At 47.1% G+C, this 13,878-nt stretch overlaps 1 protein-coding gene across 2 annotated transcripts in view; it reads right to left on the reverse strand.

The window, feature by feature from the left end:
• The window catches only part of SLCO3A1 (solute carrier organic anion transporter family member 3A1), a 218,713-nt gene that overhangs the window by 35,876 nt on the left and 168,959 nt on the right, over positions 1 to 13,878 (reverse strand). For both annotated transcript variants that reach the window (XM_039491807.1, XM_039491808.1), the window contains exon 4: positions 11,953 to 12,216. In XM_039491807.1, coding sequence (XP_039347741.1) covers positions 11,953 to 12,216 — 264 coding nt within the window. The remainder of the gene's footprint in view (positions 1 to 11,952; positions 12,217 to 13,878) is intronic.

Here is a 13,878-nt window from a genome sequence, read left to right on the forward strand (position 1 = left end):
GAATTTCTCAACATTCCTTCTAACAGGCTGCTGAGACATTAAGTATCTCTACTATGTGATGGCCTGGCACCAGATCCTGCAAGGTGCTGAGCTCTTCCTGGGTGATGCTAAATCAATGGGAGTTTCAGGGTGCTCAGCCCCTCTTAGGATCAGACCTCTGGTACATTAGGAGCTTTAACTGTGTTTGACGTTGTCTTCTTAGAATCATAGACTATCAGGGTTGGAAGCGACCTCAGAAGGTCATCTAGTCCATGCTTTGAGCAGGACCAATTCCCAGACAGATTTTTGCCCAGATCCCTAAATGGTCCCCCCACTCAAGGGTTGAACTCACAACCCTGGGTTTAGTAGACCAATGCTCAAACCACTGAGCTATCCCTCCCCCCTGACTGTAAGCTTCTTGGGGCAGGAGCATCAAACACTGGGGATGCACAAGAAATAAACTGATGAATAATAGTCATCAGGTGCTCATTAGAAGAGTTTTAGGCCATAACCCCCCGTTCACCTTTACAGAGTGACTTTCGTGTTGGGGCATACTAAGGGGGATCATTCTAAACCATGAATCCATTTGTCACCCAGAATCTTCCTTGCTACTTTAACAAAGATATTTGGCGGGGGGTTTCGAAGGCATCTAGGAATGAAAGGGAATTGTGCTATTTAGCTTAACAAAGAGAAGGTTCAGGGATGACTTGGTCACAGTCTGTAAGTACCTACAGGGAGAACAAGTATTTAATAATAGGCTCTTCAACCTAGCCTAGAAAGATACAACACAAGTTGTCTAGTTGAAGGTAGACAAATTCAGACTAGATATAAGGCACAAATTTTTGACAGTGAGGGTAATTAGCTCAGGAACAATTTACCGAAGGTCAGGGTTCTCCATCACTGACCATTCTTAAATTGACATAGGATGTTTTCCTAAAAGCTCTGCTCCTGGAATTATTTTGGGGAAGTTCTGTGGCCTGTGTTATACAGGATAGCAGACTAGATGATCACAGTGGTTCCTTCTGGCTTTGGAATCTATGAACCCACATCCTCTGGACAGCTTTTATGTGCAAGCAGGAGGGTTTCATTCGTAATTGAGCTTTGTAATGTTACAGTGTTTTCCACACAAGGATCTCAAAACACTTTACAACCAACCAAATAATCCAGGCCTAGAAGGCAGGTCTTTTTTTTTTTTTAAATAGATGGGGACCACCCAGTGAAGTAACTTGTCCAGGGCCACACAGAGAGGCAGTGTCGGAGCTGGAGCTGAGAGCCCTCACTCCCAGTCCTGTGCTTTAACCATGGTTCGCATTTATCAAATATCAGAATAGCACCAAGCGTTAAGTCTTGAATGATCCTATAGTGTCAGTATAAGGGCAGTATAACTGTAATACCTCAGTATTGGGGCATCCTGGGCTAACCAGGGCAGGAAGCAGAAATACCAGGGCACAAGAAAAGTTCATCTCATGGCATCTTTGACCCAGCCAAAACCGGGCAGTTCTGGGACTCTTGCAAGAGAGCTTGATCGTGGTGTGATTGCCAGACCAAATTGGTTCTCATAAGCACCCAAACCTTTGGAGGCTTTTCCATGTATAGACAGAATGATTAAATCTGTGGCACCATTTCCATGGTACCAGAATGCAAAGTGGTAAACCAAGGATTATAACTTGGCTGCAGGATTAAGGCTCTGATTCTAACACATACACTGCGACTCCCCTAGCTCCCATTCCACTGATGGGATGCAGAAAATGACAAGGAGGTTAAAAGGACAAATCTAATCCCATTAAAGTCAATAGCAAAACTCCCACTGAGTTCAGTGGGACCAGGCTTTGGCCCTTTGTGCCTGATTCATTGCCAGTGCAATTAATTGGAAAAATTCCCATTGACTTTTAAATGGATTTTAGGGAGTACATATTATTTATATTACAGCCAAGCCCAATTGAGATCAGAGCCCCATTGTGCTAGGTGCTGTACAAACATATAGGAAGAGACATTCTTTGCCCCCCAAAGCTTCCACTCTCAATACCTACAACAGCTTTTAACTCTCTTCCCGTATCACACCCCTCTTTAAACAGACAAACAGCCTGTGGAAGTTGTAGGCGTTCCTCACCCCACAGGATCAGACCCAACCTGATTCATCTCCGATGCTGCTGCTCCGAAACAAGCCTTAAGGGCAGAATAGTTCAAGCAGAGAAGCTGGAGAGTGGGATGGAATGTAAATGTTATCCAACAGATTATGCTCAGCAGAAGCAAGACATGCAGACTCCGAGTGCTAAACTCTGTTCTAATTTACTCCAAGGTGAATCCCAGAGCAACTTCATGGACACAACTGTTTTACATCAGTGTAAGTGAGAACAGCGTATGGCCCAGAACGTGATCGGTTATGCCCAAGAATACCTGTGATTTGGGGCATCCTTCCCTTTGCATTACCATCGAGCCCAGACAGTCAAATGCAAGAGGAAACGTGCTAGGTGAGAGTACATCTAGGAAGACAAATTGCAGAATGAAAACCAATCTCCCATTTAGCCTGCAGAACAAGGTCTCTCCAATCACCAGCTTCTCACAACAACATTAGGGCTGAGAGGCACAGCTCCTAATTAAGAAAAATGTAGCAGAACGCTAGCGCTAGCTGGGGAAGGATGGAAAGGGCATTGACAGGAGACAAGGACGGAGCGAATCACACCAGCCATGGGCTAAGAAGTGATCGCCAGGGGCAAAGTGCAAGGAACGGCCCCAGAGAGAGCACACCCCCACCACTGCTGCAGATGGGATACACAGGCTGCTAGTTGACTGCAGGCACACTCACCCAGCCCCCGCTCACCAAGGCATCTGAAAGTTTTCACTAATGATCAGTTAGTGCTTTGAAGCTGAAAACCACTGTGCACGCTAACTGTTAATTACCATTATTACTATTATGTCCCACTGTGGCGTACAGCCCTTTAATTGCCTGGAACCCACCTGCGGGATCTGGGAGCCTCTTGCCAGCCAGCAGCTTTCTGTTCCCAAGGCAGAGTTTCCTGGGAGGCGGAACATGGGAATTTGGCAGCTGTCCCACTCAGGTATCCAGAAGCACAGCAAGGAAAGCTGTGAGGATGGCACTGGGCAAGGAAACAGGGCAGCCGCTCTGTGCAGACAAAAGCTCATATATTGCCTCGGAGACGAGTAGGGGACTGTGAGTTATTTGCAGAAGGCGCTGCCAGTTGTCATTCACTTGCAATGGTAGAGCTAGGTGGCAATCCCAGGCCTAGATCAGCTGGGGTACAGGTGAGGAGTGAGGTGCAGTGGCAGAGTTGTAAGCTGTCCCAGAGTTGGAATAGCAGGGTTAGAGGGGCAGGTCAGGACTGAAGATATACCTATCTCATACAGCTGGAAGGGACTCTGAAAGGTCATCGAGTCCAGCCCCCTCTGCCTTTGCTAGCAGGACCAAGTACTGATTTTGCCCCAGATCCCTAAGTGGCCCCCTCAAGGATTGAACTCAAAACCCTGGGTTTGGGTTTAGCAGGCCAATGCTCAAACCACTGAGCTATCCCTCCCCCAAGGTGCATCAGCAAAGCCGATCTGAGTGCCAAGCACTAGGATAGCAAGGGATGCTGCAGGTCAGCAGGGAGGTGCATTCATGGAGCTGTATATACGGGGAGCCGAGGATTGGAATAGCGGGGGGCACTCCAGATCAGGAATAACGTGCATTGGCAGAGTTGCCGGGGAAAGCCTGGGCAGCATCTGCCTAGCCTTTCTCTGCTGTAAACCTGTGCTGTTAACTCTTCCCTTTCCCGCACTCTAAAACACATCCACGTTTCATGAGACACAACAGAAGACAGGGAGTGTAGTATCCCATTCTCAGGTGCAACAGTGTTAAGCCACCACCTGGATTGATCTAGAATACTCCAAACTAGGGGAAAGAAGGATGGGCCAGTGATTAGGTGCTCGTTAACCGGTGTTCAGTTCCCTGTTCCACCCCAGACTTCCTGACTGACCTTGGACAAGTCACTTAAATCTCTCAGTTTCCTACCAACAAAATGGGCAGAACACCATTGCCCTACTTCAGAGCAGGGCTGTAAGGATAGAGACGACGAGATGTCCAGACACTGCAGTAAGGAGGGGCCATAGAAGAACCATAGATAGATAGAAACCCATGTAGGAATCCACTCTGTGGCGCGCCCAGGATGTAAATTCTTTCCCGCTAGAACCAGAACCCCAGGGTAATCTCTAATAGCCCATTACATAGAGTTTCATCCTTCCCACCTTGTGAGTGGGAGCAGAGTTCCTGGGTCACTCCCCTAGGCTGGCCAGGGCACAGCTCCGTTCAAGAAACGGGATTTGATGATGAAGCGTAATTTTGAGTTTTTTACTTCTGGAACCATGGATCAAATATACAAGTTAAGGCATCAAATGACATGACCCGAGTACCCCAGCCACTGCTAGGTTCTTCAGGGAACAGGTACAACCCACACAAGTAATGACCAATTGCGTCCGCTCAGAAGCCGTGGGACAATTAACCTCGTTAGCTCTGGAACCAGATGAGCCTCCAGCAGTTCCTGGTCATCCTCTTATCACCTGCCCAGAAACGCTTGTTAAACCAGATGGCACAGCTCCCATTGAAGTTGGAGGCGGGGAGGGGCCATCACGGTTTCCTTCCTCGAGGCCTGCTCAGACGTGATGCTGTTCCACCATCAGAGACCGGAGAAAGCTGTGCTAGGAGCGGCTGTGCAGGCAGCGTGATGGCGAGGAAACTCTGCTGCCTCTGATTGCCACTTCTCCTTCTGATGTGCAAAGGCACAGCTTTCTTTCAGGTTTTAAACTCCTCTGAAGGGCGCATCTCATCCCAGCATGAAAATACCCCTGGGGCGAGATGCCGCGGCCTCAGACAGGTCGGTCCCTCCCTCCCGTTTAGACCTTGGCGGAGATGTGAAAGGCATTTCCAAGGCTTTGAGCTGCTTGCTTTTATATGAGAGTCACAGCCCTTCTGTGCACTAAGATTTGCAGAGAACCAGAAGTTTCAGCCAACTCCTACATCTTACAGTCTCCCAACAAAGCTTGCTAGGCCTCAGAACTTCCTTCCACACTCCTGACTAAAGCATGCTGGTGTCTGACGTGAAGCACACCGCTGGAAACATCTATCTCAAAGTAACATGGATCCTCAGTGTCCACTCACTTCTGAAGGGTGCAAGATATGGAATGGACTGGAGAAAAACATCCAAAAGAAGCTTCCATTGAGCCCTGAAATTCATCCTTTGTATACAACATACACACACAACTCCCCCAGACAGACAACATTTGTCCACACCACAAACACACAAGCCCCTCGGGAGAGAGACAACACATACAAAACCCCATCATAGAATCATAGAATCTCAGGGTTGGAAGGGACCTCAGGAGGTCATCTAGTCCAACCCCCTGCTCAAAGCAGGACCAAACCCAACTAAATCATCCCAGCCAGGGCTTTGTCAAGCCTGACCTTAAAAACCTCTAAGGAAGGAGATTCCACCACCTCCCTAGGTAACCCATTCCAGTTCTTCACCACCCTACTCGTGAAAAAGTTTTTCCTAATATCCAACCTAAACTTCCCCCACTGCAACTTGAGACCATTACTCCTTGTTCTGTCATCTTCTACCACTGAGAACAGTCTAGATTCATCCTCTTTGGAACCCCCTTTCAGGTAGTTGAAAGCAGCTATCAAATCCCTCCTCATTCTTCTCTTCTGCAGACTAAACAATCCCAGTTCCCTCAGCCTCTCCTCATAAGTCATGTGCTCCAGCCCCCTAATCATTTTTGTTGCCCTCCGCTGGACTCTCCAATTTATCCACATCCTTCTTGTAGTGTGGGGCCCAAAACTGGACACAGCACTCCAAATGAGGCCTCACTAGTGCTGAGTAGAGGGGAATGATCACATCCCTCGATCTGCTGGAAATGCCCCTACTTATACAACCCAAAATGCCATTAGCCTTCTTGGCAACAAGGGCACACTGTTGACTCATATTCAGCTTTTCGTCCACCGTAACCCCTAGGTCCTTTTCTGCAGAACTGCTGCCCAGCCATTCGGTCCCAAGTCTGTAGCAGTGCATGGGATTCTTCCGTCCTAAGTGCAGGACTCTGCACTTGTCCTTGTTTAACTTCATCAGATTTCTTTTGGCCCAATCCTCTAATTTGTCTAGGTCCCTCTGTATCCTATCCCTACCCTCCAGCATATCAACCACTCCTCCCAGTTTAGTGTCATCTGCAAACTTGCTAAGGGTGCAGTCCACACCATCCTCCAGATCGTTAATGAAGATATTGAATAAAACCGGCCCCAGCACCGACCCTTGGGGCACTCCACTTGATACCGGCTGCCAACTAGACATGGAACCATTGATCACTACCCATTGAGCCCGACCATCTAGCCAGTTTTCTATCCACCTTACCATCCATTCATCCAGCCCATACTTATTTAACTTGCTGGCAAGAATACTGTGGGAGACTGTATCAAAAGCTTTGCTAAAGTCCAGAAATAGCACATCCACTGCTTTCCCCTCATGCACAGAACCGGTTATCTCATCATAGAAGGCAATTAGATTAGTCAGGCATGACTTGCCCTTGGTGAATCCATGCTGACTGTTCCTGATCACTTTCCCCTCCTTTAAGTGGTTCAGAACTGATTCCTTGAGGACCTGTTCCATGATTTTTCCAGGGACTGAGGTGAGACTGACTGGCCTGTAGTTCCCTGGATCTTCCTTCTTCCCTTTTTTAAAGTTGGGCACTACATTAGCCTTTTTCCAGTCATCCGGGACCTCCCCCGATCGCCATGATTTTTCAAAGATAATGGCCAATGGCTCTGCAATCTCATCGGCCAACTCCTTTAGCACCCTTGGATGCAGTGCATCTGGCCCCATGGACTTGTGCTCGTCCAGCTTTTCTAAATAGTCCCGAACTACTTCTTTCCCCACAGAGAGCTGGTCACCTCCTCCCCATACCGTGCTGCAGAGTGCAGCTGTCTGGGAGCTGACCTTGTCTGTGAAGACAGAGGCAAAAAAAGCATTGAGTACACTAGCTTTTTCCACATTCTCTGTCACTAGGTTCCCTCCCTCATTCAGCAAGGGGCCCACACTTTCCTTGACTTTCTTCTTGTTGCTAACATACCTGAAGAAACCCTTCTTGTTACTCCTAACATCTCCGGCTAGCTGCAACTCCAAGTGTGATTTGGCCTTCCTAATTTCACTCCTGCATGCCTGAGCAATACTTTTATACTCCTCCCTGGTTATTTGTCCAATCTTCCACTTCTTGTAAGCTGTTTTTTTGTGTTTAAGACGAGCAAGGATTTCACTGTTGAACCAAGCTGGTCGCCTGCCATATTTACTTTTCTTCCTACACATTGGGATGGTTTGTTCCTGCAACCTCAATAAGGTTTCTTTAAAATACAGCCAGCTTTCCTCGACTCCTTTCCCCGTCATGTTATTCTCCCAGGGGACCTTGCCCATCAGTTCCCTGAGGGAGTCAAAGTCTGCTTTTCTGAAGTCCAGGGTCTCTGTTCTACTGCTCTCCTTTCTTCCTTGTGTCAGGATCCTGAACTCGACCATCTCATGGTCACTGCCTCCCAGGTTCCCATCCATCCATCGACAGAAATGCACATGCACAAACACACACACACAACCTCCCTACAGAAATATGCACACAGAACCCCATGCAGCCGGACACATAAATACACCTGCATATTCACAAACAACCCCCACACCAAGACATATTACATAAATACACACACATGCGCAACCTCCCTGAACACAGAGATACACATCCACACAAATCCACACATGCTACCCCATGCAACCAGACACACACGGACATACACACCCATCCTCCCCGACTCAGCTGCACAAATACATAAATACCACAACCCCATGCACCCAAAGACACAAACGCACACACACACTAGCCCATATATATCAATGGCCCCTACTTAGAAGGGATGGCACTTATTTTTTAACAAAATAAATGCCAACTACTTAACACTCCCAAAAGTAATTCTAGTCCAATGGATTTCATAGAATCATAGAAATACAGGGCTGGAAGGGACTTCAAGAGGTCATCTAATCCAGCCCCCTGCACTGAGACAGGACCAGGTATTCCCTAGACCACCCGTGACAGGAGTTTGCCCAACCTGTTCTTAAAAATTTTCAATGATGGGAAATCCACAGCCACCCTTGGAGTCTATTCCAGTGCTTATAGTTAGAAAGTTTTTCTTAATATCTAAACCTAAATCTCCCTTGCTACAGAATAAGCTGATTGCTTCTAGTCCTACTTTTAGTGGACATGAGAACAATTGATCACCATTCTCTTTATACCAGCCCTTAACATATTTGAAGACTGTTATCAGGTCCCTCCTCAGTCTTTATTTCTCAAGACTGAACTTGTCCAGGTTTTTTTTTCCAAACATTTCCTGAGATCGGGTTTTCTAAACCTTTTAGTTTTTTCTTGCTTTCTGCTGTTCTCTCTCCAGTTTGTCTATATCTCTCTTAAAATGTGGCACCCAGAATTGGACACAGGCCTCATCTACAAGTAGAGCAGGATAATTACTTCCCATATGACACTCTTCCTAATATACCTTAGAATGACATTAGCCTTTGTATTAACTGCATCACATTGTTGACTCATATTCAAGTTTTGATCCACGATCCCCCACATTCTTTTCAGCAGTACCACCATCTAGACAGTGGTTCCCCGTTTTGTAGTTGTACATTTGATTTTTCCTTCCTAAGTGAATACTTTGCACCTGTCCTTCTTGAATTTCATTTTATGATTTCAGATCCATTCTCCAATTTGTCCAGGTAATTTGCAATTCTAATTCTGTGCTTGCGACCCTCCTAGCTTGGTGTCATCAGCAAATTTTATCAGCAGACTTGCCACTCCATTATCCAAGTCTTTAATGAAAATATTGACTAGATCCAAGAGAGTCACCCTGGGGAACCCACTAGATTCATCCTCCCAGTGTGACAGCAAAGTCCTCTTTGAACATGTTTTTTCAACAGTTTTGCACTCACCTTACAGTAATTTCATTTCCCTAGTTTCCTTATGAGAATGTCATGTGGGACTGTGTCAAAAGCCTACTATAATCATGATACAGTTCATCTATATTTCCTCCCCCGCCCCATCCACTAGGCCAATAACCATGTCAAAGGAGGAAATTAGGTTGGTTTGGCATGATTTGTTCATGACCAATCCATGCTGGCTAGTCTTTATAACCCTATTGTCCTCGAGGTGCTTACAAACTGATTGCTTAATCATTTGTTCCAGTATCTTTCCAGATATCGAAGTTAGGCTGATTGGTCTATAATTCCCTGGGTCCTCTTTTTTCCCCATTTTAAATATATGTGCTACCTTTGCCCTTCTCCAGTCATCTGGGTCCTCACCTGCCTTCCCTGAGTTCTCAAAGATAATCACTAATAGCTAGTTTCAGCTAGTTCCTCAAGTACCCTAGAGTGAATTTCATCAGTCCCTGGCAACTCAAATACATCTCACTTATTTAAATATCCTTTAAGCTGTTCTTTCCCCATTTTGGCTTGTGTTCCTTCCCATTTCTTGTTCATATTAATTGTGTTAGGTATCTGATCATAATTGCAAAATAATGCAAAATAGGCATTAAACACCTTTGCCTTCTTGATGTCATCCGTAACTAGCTCTCCTCCTTTGCTAAGTAGGGAACTTTCCTTTGTATTTCTCTTGGTGCCTTTTATGCCCCTTGCTCTGTATAACTCATTTTTTCACTTGGTCTTTTTGATTTTGTCTCTACAGGCCTGCACTCTTCTTTGGTACTCATCCGTAGCAATTTGTCCATCTTTGCACTTTTTGTAGGATTCTTTTTTGATTTTCAGGTAATTAAAGAGCTGCTCATGGAGCCATATTGGCCTCTTACTATTCTTCCGAGCTTTCCTTTGCATCAGGACAGTTTGCTGTTGTGCCGCTAATATTGTCTCTGAGAAACTGCCAGCTCTCTTGAACTCGTTTTTCCCTCACATTTTTTTCCCATGGGACCTTACCTACCAGTTCTCTGAGATTGTTAACATCTGTTTTTTTGAAGTCTGTTATCTTTATTCTGCTGCTCTCCCTTCCCCTTTCTTAGAATCTTGACACCTATCATTTCATGATCTCTGTCAGTTAAGTTGCCCTCAATCTTCAGATTCGCAACCAATTCCTCCCTGTTAGTCAGAATCAAGTCTAAAATGGCCGTCCCGCGGTTTACTTCCTCCACCGTCTGAAACAAAGAGTTTCAATGGCGTTTGAAGGTATGTAGTATTCCCTGCCAAACACCCCTAATTATACTTTGCTGTTGTTTGCAAGAAGTGTCTCCTCTCAAACATACACACAGCCAGATTTATTCCTGGTCTGAGCCTATCAACTTCAGTGGAATGGTTTGTCCCTGTCTGCTTTCTATTGTAGTACTAACCAATCAGAACATAATAACCCTCTTCTGTAGTGCATTTCTAGGGATACAAACACTATCTGGTGTAACTGGGTGATGCATAAGCCCCTAGAGCATACACAGTACCTATGCTGCAAGGCAGTCACTCAACAAATAACTCAATAACGCAGTCTGCTCCACACCATGCTTGAGCAGAATTCCTTCCACTTGGTGCAGCAGGTAAATTGTGTTACATGTTGCAATACACCAATGTCTGAAATTGAGCAATGACCCAATTGGTCTGAACCTCTGCTGTCCGTCACATAAATACAATGCTTAGATCCAAATACGGACATTCAAATGCTATAGTGCTGACAGCCATGGAATTATCTGGATGGATGGAACAAATGTGTCCACTGGCAGAAGGGACTGGCTGGTTGAACAGCCAATCTCCACCCATGGAACATTCCATTTCCAAATCCTTGCAGCTTGAAGGACTGGATGACAGCAAATTTTTGAATTTTTTCCCCCTTTTTTGCTCAAATTTTTGAAATTTTCTGATCACAACTGACCTTCTCCTAAGGAGCAACAACATCCATTAATCAAAGCGTTCTCTATTCAAAATACGGCCAAGTTTCCTTACTCCCCTCCCCTCATTTGCACCATGCACGCCCCAATGAAGTCAGTAAGGGTTGCACAGGATTACGTGGTTTGGCCCTTGTTTATCAGGAAACTTTAAGGGATAAGGAAACCAACTCTCTGCTGTGATGACAGCGAGTGGGAGGTGACCAGATGCCTTAGCAGAGCTGCCCTCTCACCTAAAGAATTCTGTAATACTACACATGTCCATAGTGTACACACACACACACACACACACACACACACCTCAGCTGGTGTCACTTGACCTCCTTGGAGCTATTCTGATTTCCACCAGCTGAGGAGCTGGCCCAGGTTATTCTATTCTGACATGTGTTGGCTATTTTATGCCCTAGCAAGGGTTCTGTTGATACTCTAGACTGTTCTCTGGCCTTGCCCTCTCTAAAGGCTCCCTCCTAAACCTATTCTGCATTCTTGTATTTTGCTCTGTCGGTGCCCAGCGTTTGCTGTTTTACACTCAGAAGCATGGGATTCCGTTGGCCCTGCCATGGCGCCATCAAAAGGCAGCTCCAAACCTCTTTGAATCAGCCATACTTGCTTTCTGCCCATCCCCACTGTGCGAGCCGCAGGCAGAGCCAAGCTACGAGACGGTGACGTTCCTGAGATTAGAAACTCAACTGTCTTGGAGAACTTCTGTCATCCGCTGCTTTATTCCCTCCATTCTCCCCCCTCCCTTCCTTAGCCCCATTTTTGATGAATCCCAGTGGCTTACTCTGGATTGCCCCATCCTGTAGCTTAAACCAAAGCCTTTCAAGTGGAACAATGCCTCCCATTCAAATGAGTGCACTATCACGGATAAGTAAAAGTGAGGGAGAGAAATTCTAGCAGGGTTTTTGGGGTGGGGTGGGGGAGGGAGGCAAGTGGGGTAGCCAAAATCAGAGCCAAATTGTGAATCTAACCAACGATGAACCTGCTGTAGAACCGCAATGAGTTACAGGGGAGTTTGTCACCTCTCAGCTGCTGGAGGCAGGAGGCACTGTCCTCCCCTTCGAGCGAGTTCCGCAGGACCCCATTGCTTGGCTTGGGCCGCTCGTAGTCTCGTTCGGGGAGCATGGCTTGCTCGCTCTCCACCGCGTGCTCCACCCTGGGGGACAGGGACTGCGGGAATCCAAACATCAAGAGGGACGAGAAGAAAAGTAAGGCACCACACAGCAAGAAGCCTGCCCACCACGCGCCGATCCACCGAGGGTCATCGGGGGTGATATCTAGTTTACCTGCAACGGCAAAGCCACACATCAGTGATTCCAATGGAGGGAGAGAGACACAAAGGGTTAAAGACCCAGAGGGCTAAAGTCAACCCCAGGGTATTCCCACTGAGTAGCAAGCTAGGTATAAAACAGACACAGAGAGAAACTGCTTGGGGCAAGGAACCTGGCACCTTGGATTGTACAATACCTAGCAGAATAGGATCTTGACCCTGATTGGGACCTGTAGGTCATAGAACTGTGAGTTAATATTATTACTGATGAAGAGGGATGGAAGGATCTGGATCACACGTTTTAGGGCTGAATGCTTCTGAAACTCAGAAAGGCCCCTTGGCTTTTCTGCGTGACACAAGCTTGCAGACTGGAAACAGCAAGCTGAAATGACCGTTATCTGTCAGTAGCAACAGGATCCGAACAGCGATCTGCTCCATGACACTGCCCCAAGATCACTCCTTCCTCCCCAGTTACACACCCCTGCTCACGCTACTGTTATTTGTAGGTGCTGCACAAACACACAGGAAACAAGCTCCCCGCTCAGCAGTTTTCTCATTGCAGGTTCATGATCACTTTCAGATTTCACGTGTGTCCGGTACAAAGTGATGGATGCCAAGTCTCGGAGGCACACAAGGGGGACCTCACTCCCCCACAGGACCGAAAAGAAAGGAAACACCAAGAAAGGCAACTGGGAAGGAACCTCCCCTGCTCTTTTGCATTCCCAAAAGTTACCCCATCGCTCCTCGAGTGAAGAGACCTGTTGCTGGTGGCGGTGGCTCACTGTGAATGGGGGAGCAGAGCGATAGGAGGGGGAGTCTCGGCTGTGGGGGGAAAGGAGGGGAGGAGAGGGGCTGGGAAGACAGTTCCTATTGCCATTCCTATGGCAGTTCCTCTGCAGATGGTGCCCAGCACTCTGTGCTTCCCCTCTGGCACCCTGGGTGCCAATCCCCCCCTGGCCAGGTGCTGGTCCCCTGTCCCCCACCCCTCCCCAGCAGCTGGCCCCCATGCTCCCATCCCTCCCTCAGGCCAGGTGTCTCCACAGGAATTCTGGTGGCTGCAGGGCAAGGAGAGGAGCACTGACCCTACCTACTCCCCAGCAGCCAGCCTGGTCTTGTGTGCCGAGATGGTTGCTCTAGGCCCTCCTCCTGGTCCCACCCCCACAACGCATGTATGCAGAGGTAGAAACATAGCCGGGTCCCCCTCTCACGTCAGTGAGATATTGTGGGGGTGAAAAACGTTGGGGACGGTTCATACGTCAGTCCTCCAACATTTCCATTGTGAGGGTTCTATCCCTCTCTGCCCCCCAATTCCGCTGCTCCCGCCTGTCATTGTGACCAGGCTGTGAACCCCACTCCACTGCAGGCACTGTCATCCACACCACATTTGTTTGGTCCCCACCTCTCAGCAAAAGACTTCCCGAGCAGTTGGTTCAATCAGTTCTTGTATTCAAGCAGAGAAAGGTCTAACATGATCCAGTGGCTGCAAGTTGAAGCTAGACAAATTCAGACTGGAAATAAGGCGTACATTTTTAATGGTGAGAGTAATTAATCATTGGGACAATTTACCAAGGGGCATGGTGGATTCTCCATCACTGACCATTTTTAAATCAAGATTGGATGTTTTTCTAAAAGATCTGCTCTGGGAATTATTTTGGGGGAAGTTCTCTGGCCTGTATTG

Source organism: Mauremys reevesii, linkage group 10 (genome assembly GCF_016161935.1).
Source record: "Mauremys reevesii isolate NIE-2019 linkage group 10, ASM1616193v1, whole genome shotgun sequence".
Classification (NCBI taxonomy): Eukaryota; Metazoa; Chordata; order Testudines; family Geoemydidae; genus Mauremys; species Mauremys reevesii.